Here is a 24,802-nt window from a genome sequence, read left to right on the forward strand (position 1 = left end):
TAAATATTGTGAAACCAATGTAAGTGATGTAAGTGATGGGTATTTTGCTATTATAGTTGACTTAAATGGATAGATTTTTTAAGTTAGAGATACCTTGTTTGACCATTTGTTAAAGTTCTTTTTGCATTGGTTGAACAGGATTGTGATCGTTAGTCTTGTCTTCTTTTTCTATCATTTTATATATACTTTATAATCAAATAGTTTATCATATAATTTTTCGAATAACATTGGTGAGCTCCCTACTTGGATTGTAGCTTGTTTTTGTTTGCTTATTATATTCATTTCTTAAGCCATTGCAAGTATAAAAACGATGATTTCTCCATCGCTTAAGGGATGACCTATCAAAGTTAAATAATCTATAATGACTTTTTGAGTTTATACATAATCAACAATGGTGGTTTCCTCTAGCATATGGTGAGCAAGAGCAATTGATGAAGATGGTTTGAAACTTGAATCATACTTACACTACAGATGAAAAAATTAGAGCTTGTGATTGAAATTTGAATAACTTGTAGAATGAGATGATTTTGATATAGCTATAGTTTGTGATCATGATTTGCCATCGAGTTTGGGTCTCATGGTATTTAAATCCTTTTAGACGGACAACAAAAGAATCCATCGATGTAACCTAATATATCATATTCAAATAGAAGACCAGTGAATTGTGATTATAAAAATACATAATTATCATCTTTTGATGATTTAAAAAGAATTAGAGTAGATGCATCAATAATATGAGTTGAGATGAAATAATAACCAGAGGCCTATACCGGAACCAATAGGAGCCCTATTGATGCCATAAAAGAGATATAGGATTAAAGGCTTGATTGATTCATTTGTGTGATGTTGTACATTTATATGCACAAGGAAATATTGGAACGATTACTTGCTCTATATGCTTTCAATGATTCTCTATCTATATAAAGCTTATTAAAAATAAAATAAATAATTTTATTTTCATACATTTTTGTAATATTATAGATTATAATGGCGAATACGTCGCCTACACAAGTATAAGAATTTATTCCTCACACTCACCGTCCGAACCCGATAAATAAACCCAACCCGGTTGGTCAATCCCCCGAGCCGCCTCCTTCACGTGCGAGTACTACCATAGGGGGAACATCGACTTTGCCTATATGGGTTGCCTTAAGTGGGCGAGGCGCTTAAATCACTACTCTAATTCACACGTCACGAAGTGGGGCCCCTACACTGATTCGCTCGATCTCTAAGGCCAGTCTATTCTATATGCACACATCCGAACGGATTGCTTGCTTACTTTCCTTTCTTTCAAACGAATTGTTCAATCGAAGAAGAGATCCCAAGGTATGAAATAATAAAAATAATAAAGGATATGATGATCATGCTGAAAAATCTTCCATTTAGAAATCGATCATACCTTGGCAACTAACAGCTTTCCGTACTTCCTCCGGAGTTCGAGCGTTAGCTGGCACCAAAAGGAAAGAGACAAAAAAAAGAAAAAGAAAAATTGAACAACTCAATAAGTTATTGAAGATAATAATCTAAGAATACAGAGCAAGCCTTCAGTGCAGGTCTCTAATCTAGGTAGCTCCATTAGGTTCTTGAAAATATATCTAACTTAGGAATACAGTGCAAGTCATTCAACGCTGGCGCTTAAAACAATCGGAGGCATATGTCTGTAAACATGATAGAAGCACAAGTCTAAATGTTTTCGAAAAGCAACTTAGGTTCTGCCAAAGAGCACCTTAAAGAGTTCAGTTCGGTTCGGTTCGGTTCGGTTCTAAGAACGTTCATGAACAAAGTCCTTATCATGTCTGATCGCAGCGACTGATTGATACCCTGCCTGCTGAGGATGACCTGGAAAAATTTTCATTAGGGTAGGCAGTCAGTGTTGAACCATAGATTTCTTAAAGGTCAGAGTAGAATACAATGCACAGCACATAAGTCATGCATATGCTGGAAAGAAGTTGCAGTGCCAGCTGCGTGTACTGCATGATGGAACCAAGAATTCCATTTAGCAGCTATGGTCAAAGAAGACTTTGGTACAAACCAGGAACAAGATGACTCCCTGTCGCAGATCCTAAGAACCAGCAACCTTTTCCTTTAAGTATTGACATCAATAGCGCAAGTAGTTGAATTAAATTAACATATGCGTACCAAGGAAATTGCGACAAACGGATCAATGTTTTCCCTGCCTCTTACTTGCAGAATGATGCGTCAAGAGTTTCTGTGTAGGAGTCACATGGTCATCCTGTACATACGGAGAACATCAAAGGGTTGATAACCAATAGGAGAACATATATTAAGAACCTTTTACCAATAAAGAACCTAAACAACAATATCAAAGATCATGTCCAAAATAATGACAAATAAGAGTCGTACCAGAAAACTACAAAACAACCTTAGGGTGTTTGCTTAGACATTTCCAACTAGTTCCTTTAAATATAATACAATTGAAAATATCTATTTGTTATCCTTGTGCAATAAACTTGAATATATTGCCAGATCTTCTCTATTCTGCACAATTCATTTTTAAGCACTGGCCAACCATCATGCATCTCTATACATATTTATTATTCAACAATATTAGCTTGATAGTACCTTAAAGAAATTCTTCTAGGCATCCGCCTATACATTTAGACTTTTAAGGGTTTCCTGCCTAAAATAACCACAGGCATTTGAACAACTTTGACCTAAAAACACAAGATCAGGAAACATCTCACAATTTATTCTAGCTATTAATATTTGTGCAGACATTTGGAGCAATTCTACATCTATGAGAAATAAAGGCTGAAATGAAGTGTTATAAGTCGAAGACAATGTCTGTAATAGTAAACTTGTCAAAAGAAAAACTCCTCCCTCCCAAAATGGGAGATTTAAAAAGATAGCTTTAGATGACCATCCTCATTTAGACCAAAACAAGTTCAAATTTGTCATGTCAACATGGCCCTGCTATACATTTCTGTGGGTGTGACAGATTGATATTAAGCATTCACATCAGTATCATGCCACACTCAAGAAAAAACAGGTAAGACTCTTCCTATGTTCATACTGAAAGAAGAACATGAGAGGAAATAAGAACTATAAAAGTTCTGAAAGTACAAAAAATTAATTGAAACTGATGAATTCACCTTGTATAGAGAAGCTGCAGATTCAGACTGCATCATTTGATTCGGAACATGACCAAGGGATTGAAAGCTATCCAGGGCATCCAGGGTAAGTTCCCAACCACAATGAACTTCTGAATTGCTTGAGCTGGAACCACTATCGCTGTTACAACCAGCAGCAGCTACATTTCCATTAACCCATGGGCAATAACGGTTATGGTGTTTAATCGGATCAAACTCTCCAGTTTCCACCTCATATTCATTTTCCCCATTCACTGTTCATAAAGCAAATACCAAATTTTGCATCCAGTATTACAGGAAAGCTCCATAAAACATAATGAAGACAAAAGATCATTAACCAAAGATTGCACAAGCACATAGTAACGGAACAAATTGTGGCTAAGGATGCGCTTAATATAGCATGGAAGCTTTCACTAAAACCTGTTTTATCTTGGGGAGACTCCTGTCTAATGTTTGATAGATAGGAAAAAACAAAAATATCTGGAGAAACAGATTTTCAAAGTTTCAGCAAAAGATTTTACCTCTAGAATATAACAAGAAAACTTTAACACCTCTTAGTACCACTCTTCGAATGATTTCCCCGAAAAGATACAATATGTAACCCACGAAGGATTATATTATACTCTCATATGGGTCTAGTTAGGCCGAGTCTTCTTTAGTTAAAACTTGAGTTTTCAGATAAAATTTTGAACACGGCTTTAGTTCCTCTTTTTGGATTGTGTTTATAGTCATATTTTGAGTTGTTGCCGAGGCTACATACACATTTTTTTAATATCTTTATATTATTTTTTATATTTTATATATTGATTTTTATATTGTTTACATAAAAATATATTTTTTATATTTTTATATATTAATTATATATATATTTTTTTAGACATACTGCTTGGTACATCCTGGCATACCGCTCGGTACAATGTACCGCACCATACCAAACAAAACTCGATACACCGATACGATACGAAATTTTAAACCTTGCAAAGTTTTACAATATCAATCTAGTGTCAATACGAATGGGTTGTGAGTGACAGCCATCAAAATACAAAAAACATGGTATAGGTACCCTGTGATACCTACCACCCAATACATTTGTGTCTACCTGTCAAATTTCGACCAAACCATAAGATAAGGTTTATGTCTCAAGTTGTAAAATCTATCCTCAACCAAAGAGAAATTCTATGATCCAGAGTCCCGATCATGGATCAAACAATTAAGAACTAAATGTACCGATGAGTGGTGGCTATTATGAACCATGCCTAATACAAACATCAGCATATCTTTGACAGGGAGAAAGAAGAAAAAGCATTTTATGTATGCACAAAATCATGGCATGAAGTATGAAAAAAACAAATACTGGTACTGCAAGTTGCAACACAACTATAACAACTTAAGAGAACTTGTAGCTTATATTTTATAAATTTAACCATAGAAAGAACTCCTAAAACTCAATATTAAATTCCAAGTAAATCTTTAAACTAAATTGCAGAAGTAGGCTTTTTGGTAATAGTTAAACACGAGATGCAGTAAAGGAATGATAAAATAAAGTACCTATCCCATTTCTAGGAAGATGGCTTGACACCATGAGTGCATAATCATCAGTGATTGATGCATTGCCAGTCTGTGTTACCTCTTCCTTGGATACCTCATAACCTGAGTAAATCATAGCATTGCAAGAAAGTGAAGGATGTGCACTGCTATCAGGACCCAGGGTGTGACTAACCTTCTCCCCACTTTCCACAGAGTCAGCTTTGGTTGAACCATAGACCTTGGAACCACTATCAGCTCTTCCAACTGATCGAGACATCATCTCTTGACTATCACCATGAGGATCCTCTCTCATAACGGCTTCTGGAACAAATTCATCCACTAGTGCTGGTCCTGGGGCTGATTCACCAGTTTGCCCTAGATTTTCAGTGACTTCAGCAACTGGTTCTGCATCACCTACAATGCTATTCGTTCTATGCACAGATACATCAACCCCATGAATTTCAGCCTCATGACTTGCACCCATACCAACGCTACCTCCACTAATTCCTAAACTGAACCTATCCCTTGCATGAGCTGTGACAGTTTCTGCATTTACAATTTCTTCCCCCTCAATTGTACTGCTGCCTCCAACTTCCCTGGCAACACTTGCAGCAGCAGGTTGATTATATGTGTTTTGCTGTACTTGATTGCTATAGTTTGAACCCCAAGTATCATTCATGTCAAGATTCCTATGCATGATAGGAGAAGGATATCGAACATCAGCGACATCTCCTGGGTAATTTTCAACACTTTCCATTGAATCTTCCTCACCACTACAGATTGTGTCCATAGCAATAACAGAGGATGCCCGAGCAGAATCTCTATGTGATGGGAAGCCAATAGCCATATCACTCTCTTCTTTATAGGACTCGACTCTGTTCGCATCTATGTCGATATCAAAGCATAGATTACGACTCGGCCCAGCACCAGATGAACCTATCCTGGATGGTGGATGATATGAATCAAAGATATCAAAGCCACGAGCACGTTTGTTAGGGCCATCTGAATCCTGCGTGCCGTCATCAACTTCATCACCATCACGGTCAATGACAGTTCCTTCTATGCTGTCAGCACGCAGAATCCTATGCTGTGGTCTGTCAACTGTGCTCCCACCATCTTCCACGCTACGCTTCCTTGTGCTTGGACCCCGTGACTCATAGGAAGCTGCCCGGTCACCAACCTCACTTCCAGCAGGCTGGCCAATTATCAGATCCCTTCCCATTCCACCATCTTCAAAATGCTCAGACAGTGCTGGCATGCCAGAATGATTGGATGGTAGTCCTCCTGCCATTGTAAGATTCAAATCTACACCAGCATTTGATGGTGATTTACCATCATCCGCTGTTGCAGCTGCTTCGTCAATCTGTTCCTTTGCCATTGTCTCGGCAGCAACCCAACCATTGATACCACTGGCCGCACTTACTCCACGCGTCAGTGCCAACTTTTTTCCAGCATCAGGAGTATCAGTTGTGTTGGGACCAAAACGAGCAGGACGAGGCACTGTGCGGAAATCCCAGATTCTGACAGTGGCTCCACATAAGCTGCAATCAAGTAAAGGTGACCTTGTATTGTACTTCAGTTCTTTAATGGGTGCTTTCCCCTTTCCTTTGTCTTGTTTTCTAGAGGTGGACAATTGATTCTTACTAAGGACATGAAAGTCTGAATGATCATATTCATCTTTAGTATGATCAACTGAGCACGCATTTTTAGCAGACTCAGCAGAATTTTCTTCACAATCTTGAATATTTGGTAGCCATCTTGGCTCCCATCCACAAAGGCTTATAAATTTCTGTGCCTGGACAAGATTACAAGAAAAAAGCAAACTAAAGAGAAGTAACAAGTGCATAATCAACCAATGAAGATATGAAGGAATAGCAACAACATACATGAGAATAGTCACAAAAGGGAGGATCTCGAGATATTCTTTTTCCAGGCGTGCTGTCTGCTTTACAGCCTAGCTCCCCAGAAAAAAAAGCACTTGGCTGTGATAGAAAGCGGTCAATCTGAACACTCCTTGTGAGTCTCATAGTCTCAATTGCAGATGAAGCTATCATTGGAAGTGAAGGGAATTGCAAAAGGCCATCACAGCGGTCCTTGTAGCCACCAATAAGTGCTAATGGAGGGGTAGGAGGGAACTGAACCAAGCTGTCAGCACAGCAGTTTCCTCTCCAAGAACAATTAACTTTGTGGCCAGCATCAAGCTGATCCGTAAATGCTTCCACAGCACGATCAACTATTAAAGAACACAAAATATGTGAACATTACATCATCTTGACAAAACAAAATAGGGAAAATGTCATAATTAATCAATTTGCTAGAGTTTCCAATTTTATAAATATAAATATTGCATAATTAAATAATGAGATAAAATGAAGGTAGGTTGCTGAGATTAGTAGATAATGATGCAAATGCAAGTAATGTCTGATAATACCTTCAGTGGGACTCCAAGATGCTGATATAGTAAAAGTGAGTTGAGCACCACATGACTCGCATTCAATAATATCTGTATCGATATTAATCCACCCCCTGCGAGCACAGGATAGTGAACCTGCTCCCTGCAGATTTAGCATTCATAATGCACTCAAACCAAAAGAACAAGGAAAGGTATAATTTTCTTTGTAAATGAGAAAGCTAACATTCCCTAGCAGGAATCTTAGAAGGGTAAGTGCATAGAGAAATTGGTTCATGGCGCTGAAATGACAGGACAATGACCAACTCATAGTAACTCTTGTAAGAATACATGTTAATGCATGCACAGCATATTTATTATGCAGAGACATCTTACACTTATATGAACAAATGGAAACACAACATTAAGTAAAAGTATACCATGACTCTAGTTGCCTTAAGCATTCTGGACTCAGACATTTCAAAATGGGAAGAAAATGAGATATAGAGTACAAACAAGAGACTAAGAGACTTAGAAGGGAAAATTCTGGGTTAAATAGTTCAAATTATAGTAGTAGTTATTACCCTTTCATTGAACATAAAAGAGGAAACAACCATGCATTCCATAACCAGATGGAGTAACAGAAGATTGGCATTCATCTATAGCTCAGGGTGGACATAAGATACAAGTGTTGACTTCTAGTGTTTATGTTATCACTTTCCTCTTTTCTCTTAGCATGTTTTCTTTTGCTGCAAGTTCCAACTGTTATAGGCCTCACTTCATGACATTGTTTCCATGAAACTGCCAGCTCACACCTAGTTATATATAACCACATCAACCAAAAATACTACTTGCATTTGGCAAAAGAAGCTTGTTTACTTAATCAACATCAAGCAGGGAAACATGATCTTGATGATATACCGAATGTCAATGGAAAAGATATATATTCTCATTGGAATTATATGATGAAGAATAAAATAATGTGTGTTATTATTTTTATCAGCAGAAATCTCAATGATTCAATGAAAACCCAGTCAAAAGATATGAAGAGGCTTGATCACTAACTTTTGGTTTTGCAAACCAATTTGAAGGCTTGAATGTGCTGAGTCGCTGAAGCAGATCCCCACGTTCCCAGGGTCGACATTGAGGTTCTGAGGATCCCAAAACAGAGCCACCAGCATTTGTGCTCAATGAAGTCCGAGGTGGCTGTGGATCAATACAAGATAGAGACCCCACTTTGGAACCCTGACCACTACCAAGCCAATCTATACTGGTTGCATTTGTTGGAGCAGCTGGTGAGGATGCCCCAGCAGAACTAAAATAAATGACATTATTCTTGAGAAGAAAGACACTACAGCTCAATTGAATAGTAATATGAAACACTTTAAAAATAAAGAAGTTGTCTTTAACAATCTTAAGCACACGGTTCTTTCACAACAATGTTTCTGATGGAAATAGAATCTGATGATCTTTAAGTAATAAGTGTTGTATTCCCTGTGAAGTGCGAACTATCCATTAAATGTGGATAATTATGTATCAAGAAGAAAAATAAGTGAAGCAATGTAAACAGAAGTGTTAACATAGTTCAGATCCAGTAAAGCTATAGAATCTATAATTCCCTTGAGATCTAAAAAAAAAATGTCTGATAGGGCAGATATTCACAGTGAAGAGATAACACCAATCTGCCATCTGTTAGAATTAAATAACCAAAAATATTCATAAACAACCAAATACACCATAGCATATATGGTAAGTTTTTATAATTCCAAACATATTAGGATGGTATTAAACACTTGGGAATGGGTGAGAGAGTGACTAGAGTACCATTACATAAAGCATAATATGAACCTTGTGTTGATAGATTTCCTTCTAGCATAAACAAACCAATGTTACTTGTCTCAAACTCTAAAAGAACCAAAGTGTTTGACTATTTCTCTAGCTTAAAGAATTATTGCCTAAAACAGTAATACAGGGATCATTAACAAGTTAGCACTATAAGATTTCTCATTTCTGCTTCTATAGAGCTCTCCCTAAAAAATTTGCAGGCCACATATTTATCTAGCAGCTCTAGAGAACAGATAAGAATCAGAATGAGCAAATATTAGAGAAAGATTCCTAATTAGACATTCAATGTCCTAACTACAGTAATACCTTTCAGTATTGTCCTCGAAATAAAAGCTACTTCAGTAATAACTACACTAGCAGCTCAAATCACATTCATTAGCGATCACCAGGAATTTATAACACAAACCTAAAATCCGAAGCTTTTCACTGCAAAAACCAAAACACCTGCACAATTTCTGATCCACTTTTAACCAGTCCAACACTCAAAATGAGCAAGCTTTGACCTAGTTCCTCCCGATTCGAGGGTTTGAAGACGAAGAAGAAGCTAGATTTTGGGGATTTAGCCACGAAAGGAGCCCTAGGGCTTCGAATCGGGGAGTCGTGGAAAAAATCAAACCAAATCAAAGACAATGACAAAACCCTCGAGATCGAGCACCGAAACCCTAGAGATAGAGAGCGAGAAGGTGAGAGTGGCAGAAGAGAAGCTTACCTCGCAGCAGGAGTGGGAGGAGGAGAAGACGACCTAGCGAGCGCGACGGCGTCCGCCGTCCCCGAGCTTATGACCTCTTCCCTCATCCCGCGTTCCCCCTCTCTCCTCTTCTTTCTGAAACGGAGAAGGAAAATAAAGAAAAAAGTCGCACCTTTCGTCCCTCGCGGACGCTTTTATAGCGAGAAACGCGATGTGCGCCAACGTGGTGCCCTCGCGATCTGGACCGTCAAAACCGACGCACAATCCCCGCCTTCGTATGCGTCAGGTGAACAGAGAAGCGATCGTAGCCGCCCGATTCATCCGATGCCACCTGGACCCCTCCGCGGGTAGATGAACGGTGGTGGCTGCACTTCCATTGGCAAGAGTACGTCGATCGGACGGACGATAACTCCCGGTCTCCAAGATCGTAGGAGACACTATGGGCCATTGGATCAATAGACGAAGAGAGATTTAAACAATACGGACAAATTTCATATTACCCGTATAGTTACACCTCCTTAGTATCTCGATCCCTATATTTTAAAAATTTATATTGGAATCGCTATAGTTATAAAGTGAAACATCTAATTCCATTTATCCTGACATCGTTGATTCTACTGATGGAAGCATGAAAACAATAGGAAAAATATAATTTCAATGCTCTAGTAGTGTCGGACGATGTTGGTGATGGTAGATAGTAGCGTCGTTGGGGGCTGTGGGGGCTATTGTGGATGAGAACAACGACGAAAAGAGATGATGGTCATTTTGCATCTATATCGATGTCATCTCTTTCAAATGATCATTTCAAAATATATCATAATCTCTTCCCTAGAGAGAGAGCGAGAGAGAGAGAGGAGGGGCCAAAACCTCAACATGTTCCTCCTCTTTGTCGCCCACTCCTCCTCAGCTTATCCTTTGGACTGTCGATACCTTTTGTTATTGACATGACTTGTTGAAGCAACGGGAGTTGCTACCTTCAACCTTGTTTTCATCATGATCATCTTCTCAATCGGGTCCACCATTGGCATCCTCGTCCCCACCATAACCTTATGTGGCATCGTCATGGCCATCGTAGCAGGTGCCTCAACCTTGGGTGTTGTGCCTAGTATTGCCTTCCATTTCTTTTCTTGATTATAGTGTAAAAGGATGGAAGGCGACGAAGAAGCAATGGGTGGAAGTGCCACTTAAGGAGGAGGAGGAAGGGCATGGAGGACACTCGATTGATGGTATGTCTGAGATTACGATGCTCACTTCCTTGACTTTCCCATGTCAATTTCAAAGGCGATTATGCAGATGTCGAGTTGCCCTTGCACTATGCGTCAACGCAGTTGCCAAGTGGCGAAAGGGCCGCTCAACATTTACATGACCTCCACCAAAATCAACATGGGGAAGTCAAGGAATTGGGCATCGCAATCTTAGGCATGTCATTAACCGAGTGCCCTCCATGCCCTTCTTATCCTCTAGCACTTTTGCCCGCCCCTCCTTCATTGCCTTCCATCCTTTTATGCTACAATCAAGAAATAAATGGATGGCGGTGTTGGGCACAATGCCCAAGGTTGAGGCTCATGTTGCGTGGCCATGACGATGTCGTAGGAGGCTATGGCGGGGACGAGGATATCGAAGGTGGACTTATCGGAGAAGACGATCACAATGACAACAAAGGTTGAAGGTAGTAACTCTCGTTGCTTCGACGAGCCATATTAGCGACAAAAGGTGTTGGCAGTCCAAATAACAAGCCAAGAGGAGGAAGACACTAAGGTTTCACCTCCCTCTCTCTCTCTCTCTCTAGGGAGGAGATCATAATGAATTTTGAGGCGATCATGGGAAAGAGATGGTGTCGACGCAAATGCAAAGTGACGAAAGAGCCGCTCAACAACTGTGTTAGTTCACTACTTTACATCTGCATCGGTGTTAATGTAGATGCAAAGTGTCTCTCATCTCTTGTCGTCACTCTCATTATCCACGATAGCCACATGTGACACTATCATCTGCCACCACCAATTGAAGTATTAAATTATCTTTTTACCCATTATTTTCATGTTTTAGATAGTAAAACTAATGACGTTAGGATAAATGAAACTAAATATTTTATTTTCATAATTATAGAGATTACAATATAAAATTTTTAAATCTAAGAATCGGAATACTAAGGAAGTCTAAATATAAGAGATAATATTTAATTAGTTTAGGATTTCACTGCCGCTCCAAAGAATTTTTCTCTCTCTCTCATATCTTATCGCACTTAATGAGAAAAATAATGGGTATAATTGATGATCTTTATCGAGCATTATAAGTACAATTTCAAGACAATCTTAATGCAATGGATTGGTGCACATAAATGATTTTATTTTCTGTTCAAAACATGATGAGAATATTCCTAACATAATTATTGACATGGCATACTCCTGTTTGCATTTTGGTTTGGGGGAATTCTGAGCGTGGGATTTTGAAGAAGAAATTTTCAGATGCTCCATCCCAAATCTTGAAGTCTCACAACAATAGATATATAAAAGATATAAACAAGCATAAAATATTATAAATTATGGTATCATTTTAATTTTTGCAACATAGAATTATTGAATGCTTGACACAGTGACATGGACAACAAACAAGGCATAGATAGAGACTTACGAGACCTGCTGAAGTGAATAAGATGTGCAAACAAGTCACAGAACCAAGAGCAGATTCATCAGAAGGATTGCACACAAGTTTAGCAGCAGAAAAACTGATGCTACAAGTTCAAACATACTGAATTATCAATAAACATGTTTTTATTATTAATCTGCTGCAATATCAACAAGCTAGGAGACAGGTTAACAACAGTGACAGACTTGATCACTTCACATAAATTTTCTCAGGGAGGGAGCTCGGCAACGGAAACATGTTACGATTCAGATGTTGCAGCGGCAGCACAGAGCTCACCATTGGAACTGGAAGTATACCATAGCGCCTCTCGCAGGAGATTGTTATTGATTGCCATAATTTGGCCAAGTTGATTACCACAAAGCCAATAAGTACTCATCTTTCATTTTCAATTCATGAAATCTCCACTACAAAACCTGAAACTTCAACAAGAATGTGTCAATCACTTCTGCTTAACATGGAAAACTTTCAGTACAATGTCTGAGAACATATTGGGAATTGGCATGGAGTATTTATTCATCATTTTTCATATCCGAGAAAGATGTCAACAAAAGCATGAGATGCTCCATCGGTCATGCAGCAATATCTGAAACGAGCAAGCAAAGTTCACAACCACATTTGTCATCGTCATCATCACCATTAGAACAAGCTTAACCATAAAACAGCATGTGGCATTAAAGAGGCAAGAATATCTAACTTGATTGTACGCAGATAACACATTTATAGGTTTAAGATTACATCAAATGAGACCTTGAGCACTTTTTTAACACCATGACTCAGTTGAAGACAACATACGCATTAGGTAAATACTCGTAATCACAATTATCTATAGTATATACCATAACAATCTACTTTATAATGGAATTAGCTGATCTTCATTTTTATGCTTTCATCTAATCGAACTGAATGGATTAGTGATGTATCAAAAAAGAAAAACGGAAAGATCACCTTCAATTGTTGTAGCATTATTGTTACCGATTTGATCTTCCACAAATCATAAGACCACTTTCAGAGATATGTCAGAAGAGTTCCAAGAGAGAACAACAAATGTTTCGCCATGAATAGAATAACTACCCCATTATCTTTATTGAGTGTAAAATCATGTCAGACATTATAAATTAATTTAAGTTTTTACTCGTTTCCAATGTGGGTCTAAATTTATGATACTATAATCTCTTAAGCGTTTGACATCTTCGTCAAAGATCAACATAACCTAAGATCCCTTAGCATGATACATGTGGCATGTGAGGCCCAATCCTACGGTTTCTATTCAAATTGTTTATCATCCTAGATCGGCTCTGATACATATGACCTAACTCGATGGAATAATTAATCCATTAATCTTCTTTGAGTTTAAATACAATCTCAATATGCTTAAGTGCAAGTTGATGATAGTACACTTATCAAATCTTGTAGGTCAATTCATGACTTCATCAACTTCTTATCTGGGCGGTGGGGCTACATCATGAGTGTTATAACCTTTATCTCAAACACACTATTGTAAATTTAGTACTTTAGAAAAATAAAAAGAACTAATTCGACAATGAAACACCATGGCGATTCTACATAACTTCTGTCCTATAGTTCATCTCGGAGCAAAAGTACAAGTACAATTTAAATTTTGTAAACTATAAAACCATCTAATATTTTTCACACAAATAGCATGAGATTTGAGCAGATACTTCATAGCAAATGAATTCCTTACAATATAATTAAAACAAATCTTCTATCCTATAGTTCATCTCGGAGCAAAAGTACAAGTACATTTTAAATTTTGTAAATGATAAGACCATCAAATATTTTTCACACAAATAGCATGAGCTTTGAGCAGATACTTCATAGCAAATGAATTCCTTACAATATAATTAAAACATATGTTACAGTAAGCTTTCCACAAATTCTTGCTCCAAAACTCTTTTGTACCTAATTGACATGGAAACTCGACTCCTTTAAGACAATATCTTCAAACAAGCATAACAAGCTACCAAAACTTGGAATTTTACCTGCCAAAGATAGACTTTGGTTCCGTTTTTTCCAATCTCAGAAGGAATTCATCTCGAGAGAGTAAGTCCTCCCCTTCACAAGCATCCCCGCAGCTGACCTGTATGGCTCTTCGAATGCACCGGAAATCCAGCACCTGTCCGACGGCCCTAAGGAGCCACCCCATTCTCCACTGCTGGCAACCTCCCTCCACCTCTCCTGACTTGGCCGCACAGCCACCATCGTCGCCCCCTTCAGCACCGCCCCACCAGGAAGCTCCAGGAAGGGTGCATACCATAGCCGCATACTGAGGGCTGGCACCAGAGTTCGCTGCGAGCTCCCGGATGCCGACACTGGCGTCACCCTGAACTCCTGCAGCTGCCGCCGGTCCATCGTCAGCACCCCCTGCCCATCCACATCCGTGAGCTCTAAGCTCTCCAGCGTCTCATGATCGGCTACGATTGGGTGGAGGAGGTAATGTCGCGCGGAAGCGGCGATCAGGGAGCTGATCGTCCAGAACACCCGAAGCTTCAAGTTCCCGTTGGTGTAGAACGACTCCGGGATGCTCCCGCCGTCATCGCCCCCGCAAGCGTCCTGGAAGCTAGGGTTAGAATTGGGGCTTGAGGATTTGGGCGAGATGGAAGACGAGGAGAGTACGGAGGACGCGCTGAGGATGAGACAGCTATCGAGGGTCGACCCGAACTCGGCCTTCCACTTCAGGAGAACGCCGTCGTCGACGCCGAGTTCGCCGGCCGGGAGCTCGATCCGGAGGCCGTGGATCTCCTTAAAGTTCTTAAGGACCTCCGCCGGGGAGTGGTGAGAGAACTCCGACAAGGGCGACGACGAGGAGGAAAGCAACGAGGGTGAGGACCTTCGGTCGGAGGCGACGCCAGCGGAGGGGGCGAGGATATGGCCGAGAGCCTGGAAGGGCCTGGCGATGCCGCCTAGGACGATGCGGGCGAGGTGGGAGAAGACCCCCCGGGCACTATCCCCGCCGGCGACGCCGGCAGGTGAGGGGGAGGGATCGTCGGAGATGACGCAATCGACGCGGACGAGGACGGAGTCCACGAGGCGGACGAGGGAGTGAAAGCGGCTGCAGACGATGCAGCACCGCCCCAAGTCCTTAACGTCGCCGACTCGGTTGAAGACGAGGAGCAGGACGGAGTCCGGCAGCCGATCGAAGTGGTCGATCTCCTCCTCCTCATTGTCCTCCGCCTCCGCCGTATGCCGGCGCCAGCGCCGAAGATCCTCCGCCTCCGCGAGGCCTCCAGGGGACGTCATCGGATCCCAACCTGATGGATCGAGACAGATCGACAGATGTGCCGCAGACCAATGCGTGGAAACGGGATGAATCGCCCACCTACCACCCTAAAAAGGCGCCATTGTAGGGATCAGCATCGAAATGGAGAGAGGGGGAGGAGGCCGACTCTCCTCGCCCACTCACCTGTGGAGCTCGCGACTTTTACGGCACGGTGGAGAAGAGGGCACGAGAGGAATCGGGTCTCGGGAGAGAGAGATAGAGATAGACGGAGAGGAAGACGAAAGAGAGAGAGAGAGAAGCCGAATTATGAATAATCTAAGAGACTTGTTTTATATTTCTATTCCCATTAATATCAATTATCGAGAGAGGGAAAGAGGAAAATATAATATACTTTTCTCCTATTTCTTTAATCCGATTTATACATTTAATGTTTTTATTAGTTGGTGGATTTTTAATCTTTATTTTATTTTCTACATTATTGATGAATAAGATGGGAAAGCACGTGATCTGCTCATGTTTGGTCGGTCGGTCGCTCTGCACATTGAATCGACTCTAATTGGACTGTGTTAGGTCAGCGCGCACGAATTAGGATCGAGGAAAACTGTTCCTTTTGTTTATGATAAGAAGGTTTCATAGATGCATGCTTCTTTTATGACTTGATAAGGTATTTATTATTCATTCAACAGAGATTTGCCATACATTAATTAGCAGACACGATCTGATCCGACATCCAAGTTTTATCAATGGACTTATGTTTGATACTTACCAATCAAATCCAAGCACAGACATTACTATAATGCTCATACAGGAAAACCTCGGCAAAGAATGATTGCAGAGATGGCTTAAGAATAAATAGCACTCACCATCTTCCAGATTTGAGCCACTGCAGTGATTGGATACTGCATATGACCTAAGAACTAAGAACAACTAAGTAGTAGATTCCAGTGATTTCTACCCACAAATGTTTGTTAGATGGTACCTTAACAAGATTGCAGGCACCAACATACCACCAACCAAGGGATGGGTACCTTAACAAGAGATTGACATCTCAACTAAGAAGTATATGTAAGCTTAACAAAGATGATGATTAAAAAGGATAAGTCAATACCAAATTATTTCTTGATTTGGTGGGTGATGGCAGACTTGAGTACATCTAATAGTAAGAGGGATCGATCTGATTGCAAAAATTAGTTCTCCATGTCGGTCGGATCATACAAATCACGCCCGCATCTATCGCATACTTGCTTGGATGTTGGTGTCTCTGCTTTCGGTTTTTGCTTCTGCATCTCGGGTAAATCTAGCCCCAAAACATCACCGAAAGCCTTCGTTGCTTCGTTGAGCTCTTCCATGCTGGATAGGAAATAAATGCAGATATCAGAAATAGACAAACAAAAGTTCAATTTTAAGTCCCTGAAATATTTAAAAGTTAACCCTTGAGATACTGCTCATAATCGGGTTCACCAACATGAAGAGAACTTAAAAACATTTGGCATAATCTACCATTCACAATCTAGAAAGATCATCCATGATTGCTTACTAAGCAGACAAAAGAGCTCCTTCGGAATGAAGGAAGCAGAGGGTGGATGAGTGGAACAAGAGGTGCAAATTGAATAAGACATATAAGTATACATTGCAACGATTAGCTAGTGTAAAAGAAAAGGTGTCATTATCGATTAAATCCAAATAATGTTAGAAGTAAATCCACACATTGCACCACAATGATGTCATCTTTTCTTAATTCAAATATCTAAGTAAAACTTGCTAGCAATTGAACCTGCCATATAAGAGCCTAACAGTGTTCATCAATAATATAATACATCAAATATTGCCACAGCTGTATGCAGCTGCCATTACTATCAGCAAACAAAAAAGACTTTGTCAAAACCTAAGAAATGCAACTATTCATTAGCTTCTTCTACAAAACTAACCAAGATCAACGTAGAGGAGACAAGTGGAGAAGTCCATGTAGATCTTAAAGTGCCTGATAGTGATCTAAAAGATAAAAAGGGAAACACATGTGGGAGGTCACAAAGCCCAGAACTACTATAATGACCGGTGACATATTCGTAACTCCTATCCCCCTATATGTTAGCTCTCATATTCAACAATTAAATATAAATGTGGATGATCTGACTGTACAACTAAAGACAGATAGTTGATATAGTCATATAAGTGATGATAACTCGTTCAATTCGAGGTTCACTTAAATACATCAAAAGTATTTTAAGTGTTCAACCTTATCAGCATATGATCCAGTGTTTAAATCGCATGCATTCACTTGAATACTACAAAAGAATTACAATGATCAGCTATGTCTAATTAAGGTTGGAGCATGAGGATTTCTGTTACATGATCACTGGTGCCCATCTTTTGCAATGTTAAAGAAAAGGAAAAATGATATCATCATTAAAATCTTACCTTATGGTTAGTGGTGGAGCTAATCGAATAATGGTATCATGGGTTGGTTTTGCAAGAATGCCCCTCTCCTTCAATTTAATACATAAATCATATGCAGAAACAGGAAATAGAGCTTTGTTGTTCAGGTCTACAGCATTGAGCAATCCTCTTCCTCGAACCTCTTTTATTATGTGTGGGAATCGCTGCTGAATCTTCATTAATTGGTCTCTGAGTTCCTGTCCCAATTTAGCAGCCCTGTGGAAAAATAAAGTCAGATTTACATTGTCATATTTTCACTTGGAAGTTTCAGATAAGTCTATCGGACATAATACAACAAGCTGAAAATGAAACAAATCAGTATGTCCAAGTTTTCCATATGTAAGACTTTGTTAATCTACAGAATTAACAGCAAAGCCCAAAGGATGCAACTGTAAAATCAATTACCTACCCAGAAAAATCTTAGATAAGTCTATCGGACATAATACAACAAGCCAAAAATGAAACAAATCAGTATACCAAAGTTTTCCATATGTAACACTTTGTTAATCTACAGAATTAACAGCAAGCCCAAACTGAAGCGAATCAGTATGACCGAGTTTTTCATATGTAAAATTTTGTTAATCTACAGAACTAACAAAACGAAAAGGGCAGTAGTTTAATCGAGAAGTGGCGAGCGACAAGCTTGAGTTACTACAACTAAGGATTTAAGAATCCTAATTTTACAAAAGTCTCGTACCACTATATGAACAAAGGATGCTGCAAACTATAAACACTCAAAATGTAAAATCAATTATCTCTGAGAAATAAGATATAAAGGCTGGTCCCCTCAGTAAAAGCACTCAACACTCTAGCAGAAGACGTAATATTTGAAATTAGTTGCAGGTACTTCCAAAGCAAAGCAGTTGTTCAAGTATAATCATATGCACTAGGATTCATCTATGAGGTTCATTGAGCCTTTTTTCGATATCTTTGTAACTCAAAAGTGTAAAGCCCAGATGTAGAATATTTGTCAAGAAGGAAAAAAGACTAGCACGATTATTGAAAGAAATGTTTTACTTATTTGAAAAGGAGGCATGGTTTTATTAATCAGATAATTTTCGTCAATAGATAACATTGAATCTACATGTTTACAAGTCAGCAAAGCAAATGAAAAAGATATTCATGCTCATCATATGCAGTTATGCTTAATAGTCAATATAGTAAACATAATCCAAAGCCAGTCAAACAAAGTACAAACCACAAAAGAATCATTACAAGCAATTAAGCTCAAACTTATGTGTTTTTATTGTTTTAATACATCATCATATCTCATTGAAGAATCTTAAAACTCTAGGTTTTCTCTCAAGCAGTATAACTGCTCTAATGATAATCTGATCATGCTATATGTTCCTATAGCTGTATTTTAATACATCATCCTATCTATATGTTCCTTGGAAAGGAATCCCTGCCTAAGTTGCCTTTCCTTCCACAGCTGACTCGGTCAAGGAAAGGAGAGGTTGGCCAGATCTCATTCCCGTTCCCTCCGACTCCTACTTCACTTGGGAAGGTATCTCCAGTCAAAGTATAATAGGTGGAGGACAAAAATGAAATTTATAAAGAATATAAAATCTTGAGTAAGCACAAGCAGTACCTTTCAGTAAGTCCTTCATCTCTGATAACATCTAATGCAGCAACTGCCACTGCACTTGCCAAAGGATTTCCTCCAAAGGTACTGCCAATAATCATGCAAAACAAAACAAGGTCGGGTAAAAATGATATGAGATTATATACCTCTTGGCTGCTTAATGTGATGAAAAGCATGATTCTTTTAAGGTGGGTTTGGTCCTGAGCGCTTCCAATTCCTAATGTTTGGCTGGGGGACGGGATTGTGCTGTTCTCATTCATGGGAAATTTCAAATCTCTCTTTTGGTAGGATTACAATTCTACCCAGTGGATTGGAATTTCAATTTTCATTCCCAAAGAACTAACAAAGGAGTTCTAAAAATGACATAATATCTTTGTTTATATACTAACATTACATTACATGATAAACGTTTATATCTAAATATGATTTACCTCTGCTTCAGAAATATTAGCGCATTAAGTTAATATGTCATAATTTTATAAGATTCTCATTATCATTAAACAATTTTATAATATTTTTACAAGTTATTTAAAATCAGAATATCATAAATATAAAATTACATATCATTATTGTACCCATCTCAAATTTCGATCATGATCTTGCGTTAACGAACCTAGTATGTCAAGGAATTTGGCTCTCCCTTTATTACCCTAATGTTAGTGGATTCTGATTATGATTCTGATGTGAATGAGGATCATGTAATGAAGCACTAACCTTCCATGCTCTCCTGGCTTGATACATAACATGATTTCCTTGTCAGCAAGTACTGCACTGACAGGTATGACCCCAGCTCCTAAGGCTTTTCCTAATATCTGGTACACATGAAAACCAATATCAAAAGCAGTCGAAATACTATGAGCAGTCGAAATACTATGAACACAAATTAGGCCTTACCACAACATCAGGCCGTACATTTTCCCATTCGCACGCCAGCATTTTCCCAGTGCGAGCTATGCCAGTTTGTATTTCATCAGCAATCATCAGAATGTTGTGCCTAGAACATAGATCTCTGACTGATTTTAAATAACCATCTGGCGGTATTATGACCTAGATGAGGAGCCCAAAATAACAAAACATTATGAGGTGCAAAAAGATTAACCGAACAAAACAGTATGCATGACATGACAACAAAAGCCATTAAAAATGAAAGAAACAATAGTTATAATGCTTGTCAAATATTAAAAAAGACATTCTGGAGGAGGCATATATATTTGGACAGTGTTCATGAATAAAACAGGTATAAAGCTCAACAAGACCACAATCCAGATTTCTCGAACAACATTCCAATTTTAAGCTTGATCCAGGTCAAAAAATGTCCGGTCATTTATGAAGTATTTGGACAGTGTTTCACGTAAAGGTTGATATAGCATGAAGCAAATTTACTGCTCGTTCCAAAAGCTGAAATAAAAAAAATTCTTCGATGCACCAACATAACCCAGCAAACAAAGTGCAACTTTTGAAGTTCAAAATAACATGGTTCCCAAAATACTGTAAAAGAATTTACATTTCATAGCAAAACGGTAAGCTAATAAATTATTAGTGCATCGAATAGTTATAAACATGAAGGAGACATAGAAAACATATATATTAAATTGATAATAGATCATTTATATTAAATTATTTCCAGACTTAGAAAACATAATGGTTCGAGATCGAAACAAGTTAATTGATAATCGATCATTTATATTAAATTATTTCAAAATTTTTAAGAAGTAACACCACATCTACTTCCAAGTATTACCAGTTAGCAAGTGTTTCTCATTAAATTATGGCAGTAAAATTATCAATAGGAATAAAAAGAGCAACATGCTCTTAAGCATACATACTCCTGCCTCTCCTTGAATAGGCTCAAACAAAAACGCACATATTCGTTCTCCATGATCTGAAACATAGATAGTGTTAGCAAATTAATATATCTGAAACTCAACACAAATGGAAATGCTTCTTGCCACTACAGACCTCTGAAGATTTGCTCTAGTGCATCAACATCACCAAAATCAACTTTGAGATGGCCTGGAACTAAGGGGCCAAAACCACGAGTTGCATCATTGTCACAACTCATAGATATTACTCCCAAGGTCCGACCATGGAAACAGCCACAACAAGACACAATGAGAGCCTGCAAGTTACCAAATTCTTAGAATGGTTATTCAACCCAAGTATTAATTTATAACCAGAGATTCACAATTTCAAGCTAGAGTAACTCCAAGAAATGACTAAAGATCTTCTCTGAAAATTCCTAAGAACATTTTCCATGTTATAATCATACCAACAGAAGCAACAAATGTTTTGAGAAAAAGGTCGTAACAGGTGGTACCTCATGGCTCATGATCATGTACATGAAATGCCATACAAATTTCATTCAAGTATCCATTGATAAAAGCAATCATAGGTAGTAACAGGTGGTTCATGACCCCGTACACGAAATAACATACAAATTTCGTTTATCCATTGATAAAAATAATCATAAAGGTAATTATGTTCAAGATTATATCTGTCTCTCGCTGGTATCCTCTCCCAGTTACTGTAGAAGCCGATGTAGGCCAGGACTATATCATACACAAAGCTAATGGCAAGATTTCTGCATCAAGAAATCATTATGGCATTTTATGGATCTCAATTACGGCAAAAGATCCATGTAACCAACCCAAGATAATTGAGACTTACGGCCTTGTTATTGTTATTGTCTATTTACAAACATGTTATACCTAAGGATTTCCATATCATTTTCAGGTCCGAGAAGTGGAGGCGTAGGTAAAGGAGAAGGAGGCAGCAGAAGAGAGAAGAGTGGAAAAGAACAACTGCATATTTTTATAGAGAAAAAAAAAGATCCAATTCCAGTACCAAAGCAGTGTAGCTCAGTTACCTTACTGCCTACTGGGCCCAGTACAGTGAGCTTACTGGGTGATAAGCACCATTTTCCGACTGGACCAGGCAAAATTGTCTGGTTCACAAACCGATCGACCATTATATCAGTAATTACCAGGCCATACCGATTGACACCACTGAAACTTTTAACCTCGATTTCAATAACTCCTATTAATCACTAATCACCAAGATTCAGAGAGGAAAGAGAAAGCTTTACAAGGGATAGTTTTCACTTTTTAGAGTAGGCAAAATCTACAATTCTAAATGTGCAGTAGTTGCTTAAAATGTCCAGATTTTAATTTATCCCATAGAAGATTGTCATGCAAAAAACTTTTCTGAATGTAGACAATACCTAGAGCTTCAGAACACTGGCTAGGAGCTATATCCTTTGCATATAGTGAGCCATCAAACTCAAATATCAAGATACATACATGTACAAAAGATTTTCATTGCTTCGGATCATCAATCTCTACTCAGATCACATTATTATAAACATCTTGTAAATGTCCACTCCATCACTTAAAGCTTCTCTCAATGAAATTAGGTATAGTACAGTTGACGTGGTCACTGAAATTTTTTAGTGCTGGGATATATAATAACACAAAATGTCATGTGCTGCTCATCCATCTAGAAGTTCATTACTGCATTATCTATGTTCATGCATGAAGAAAATAATTTACAGCTAAAATTCCAAAAAAAAGGTGTGGAGTTTTTTCCACCTCATCTTTTGGTATCTTCTTCTTCTCATAGCCCCATTTTCGTGCCAACTTCAATGCTGTTTCCACACCCTCAGCACCAGTATTCATCGGCAACGTCATATCATATCCAAACATCTGTGTAAGATGCTCCGCAAAAGTTGGAAATTTATCATTATAGAAGGCTCTAGAGCTCAGAGTAAGCCTTTCTGCCTGTTCAATTAGAGCTTTCACAACTTTTGGATGGCAATGTCCCTGATGAAGAAAGTTAGAGAAGTCCATGTTAAAATTCAAAAGTACAAACAACTTAAGCTGAACCAAGAACCACCCAAATTGATTTCTCTGATACTTCCATGCTGGATCAAATTTCAGGTCATTAATCAACATGACAAAAAAAAAAAAAAAGGAGCAGTTTCAATCAAGAAATTTATGTTGAGTTAAATGAACAGGAAGAACAGTTTGCGGACACAGGGCAGATCACTAAGTCATGAATTCCATTAGAAACTAGTAGTCTTTACAAACATCACAGACCTGATTAACAGCAGAATAAGCAGATAAGAAATCAATATACTTGTTGCCTTCTGGGTCCCACACACAAGTTCCTTTTGCTTGAGAAAACACCATAGGAATGGGATGGTAGCTGCATATACATCAAAGACTCACTTGTGTTAACAGAAAAATTTGTTGATCTGCCAAATCTATCAGCAAAGGAAACATCATAAACATCGTAAGCATCAAAAGTACGATCAAAGCAGAGAGGTGCAGGGATTTGCTTTTTACAGATTCGACCAACCAAAGAAACAAAGGCCGAACAGATCAAGAGGAACAACTACCAAGTTGGGTTCTTGGTAAACCAAAGTACTTCATCAACCGATCCTGGACTGATTCAAGTACTAAACATAATAACTGACACTCATGTAGCTTTCAAACAAATTTCTCACATATGGAATATAGCATCTAACTTAGATCTTGATCTATCTTGCAGGAGGCAAAATCCATTGGGTGCATCTTCCAATCGCTGATTGCGGGACCAAAAAACTTGATCAAAGACGCCTAATGCGGCAACCACTTGCTTCGTATAGCAATCCTAGGCGCCCGATACCCACAAAGCAAAACAATGACAACGGAGAGGCGATTCATGAAGACAGGAGGGGGAATCGCATGGGACGAATGGTTCAAAGCGGCTTACTTGTGCGCACTGCACTGCTCCTCCAACCTCATGAGCTCCTCGGATGAGGAGGGAGGGGATTTCTGGGGCACGGCACACATGTTTCTTGCGGCCACCATCCGCTTCGCCACCCACTGCAGTTGCCTCCTTGATGCAGCCATACTTCTCATCGTCTTCTCCGCTTCTTCTTCAAAGATCGAAGGAGATTTAGGGGCGAATGAAGTGATGCCCTTCCGTCGTCCTTATCCACGCCTCCGGCGGCGACGATGCACCGCGCGGCTTAAGTTACGAATCAAGGTCCGACGGCGGGAGGGTGAGTCTGCGGCGTCCGGAGCTCGAGCCTCGAACCGGGCGCGGAGTCGTGGTAGGAAGTAGTTCGGCCGGAGCGATGCGGTGGCTGTCTCTGCGACAAGACTCGCGATTTGGACTGGTCCGCGGAGAAGCACCGCCGCACACGCCACCAACGGAAGCGCGAATCGCTATGCTCGGCTTTCGGCGCAGGATTGGGTAGCAAGTGGCAGATAATTGCACGCGATTTAAAGCTGCATCGAAGGACGAGAAAGGCGTGATGGGAAGCGGCAACACAGTATTCGTAATACGCGTTTTT

General features: G+C 39.2%; 3 protein-coding genes across 8 annotated transcripts; all 3 read right to left on the reverse strand.

Annotated features, from left to right (window-relative positions):
• Positions 1 to 1,489: 1,489 nt before the first annotated feature.
• Positions 1,490 to 9,723, reverse strand: LOC103969485 (uncharacterized). 2 transcript variants are annotated; one of them, XR_010492053.1, is made up of 8 exons: positions 9,581 to 9,723; positions 8,092 to 8,341; positions 7,069 to 7,192; positions 6,524 to 6,870; positions 4,659 to 6,432; positions 3,114 to 3,364; positions 2,033 to 2,233; positions 1,490 to 1,839 (listed from the first exon to the last, which is right to left on the reverse strand). XR_010492053.1 is itself a non-coding variant. In XM_009383022.3 (8 exons), the coding sequence occupies exons 1-7, from the start codon at positions 9,664 to 9,666 to the stop codon at positions 2,162 to 2,164; spliced, it is 2,904 nt and encodes a 967-aa protein (XP_009381297.2). In that variant the 5' UTR covers positions 9,667 to 9,723; the 3' UTR covers positions 1,490 to 1,839; positions 2,140 to 2,161. The 2 variants fall into 2 exon arrangements, 1 of the variants encoding a protein (XP_009381297.2); XM_009383022.3 differs by having other exon boundaries at positions 2,140 to 2,233.
• A 2,502-nt stretch (positions 9,724 to 12,225) lies between these two features.
• Positions 12,226 to 15,766, reverse strand: LOC135625449 (F-box protein At5g46170-like). Of its 4 annotated transcripts, none has more exons than XM_065130289.1 (3): positions 15,627 to 15,766; positions 14,206 to 15,550; positions 12,226 to 12,618 (listed from the first exon to the last, which is right to left on the reverse strand). In XM_065130289.1, exon 2 carries the CDS (start codon positions 15,461 to 15,463, stop codon positions 14,243 to 14,245), a length of 1,221 nt encoding a protein of 406 aa, XP_064986361.1. In that variant the 5' UTR covers positions 15,464 to 15,550; positions 15,627 to 15,766; the 3' UTR covers positions 12,226 to 12,618; positions 14,206 to 14,242. The 4 variants fall into 4 exon arrangements, with proteins under 4 accessions (XP_064986361.1, XP_064986364.1, XP_064986362.1 ...); XM_065130292.1 differs by having other exon boundaries at positions 14,206 to 15,474; positions 15,547 to 15,735; XM_065130290.1 differs by having other exon boundaries at positions 12,226 to 12,788; positions 14,206 to 15,738.
• Positions 15,767 to 16,361: 595 nt separating this feature from the next.
• LOC135625450 (ornithine aminotransferase, mitochondrial-like) lies at positions 16,362 to 24,707 on the reverse strand. 2 transcript variants are annotated; one of them, XR_010492054.1, is made up of 11 exons: positions 24,217 to 24,503; positions 23,559 to 23,667; positions 23,052 to 23,282; positions 21,424 to 21,583; positions 21,291 to 21,346; positions 20,359 to 20,511; positions 20,179 to 20,276; positions 19,471 to 19,551; positions 17,862 to 18,095; positions 16,552 to 16,793; positions 16,362 to 16,471 (listed from the first exon to the last, which is right to left on the reverse strand). XR_010492054.1 is itself a non-coding variant. In XM_065130294.1 (10 exons), exons 1-10 carry the CDS (start codon positions 24,363 to 24,365, stop codon positions 16,631 to 16,633), a joined length of 1,434 nt encoding a protein of 477 aa, XP_064986366.1. In that variant the 5' UTR covers positions 24,366 to 24,707; the 3' UTR covers positions 16,362 to 16,630. The 2 variants fall into 2 exon arrangements, 1 of the variants encoding a protein (XP_064986366.1); XM_065130294.1 differs by having other exon boundaries at positions 16,362 to 16,793; positions 24,217 to 24,707.
• Between the last annotated feature and the right edge of the window lie 95 nt (positions 24,708 to 24,802).

The sequence above is a fragment of the Musa acuminata genome, chromosome BXJ2-10, assembly GCF_036884655.1.
Source record: "Musa acuminata AAA Group cultivar baxijiao chromosome BXJ2-10, Cavendish_Baxijiao_AAA, whole genome shotgun sequence".
Classification (NCBI taxonomy): Eukaryota; Viridiplantae; Streptophyta; class Magnoliopsida; order Zingiberales; family Musaceae; genus Musa; species Musa acuminata.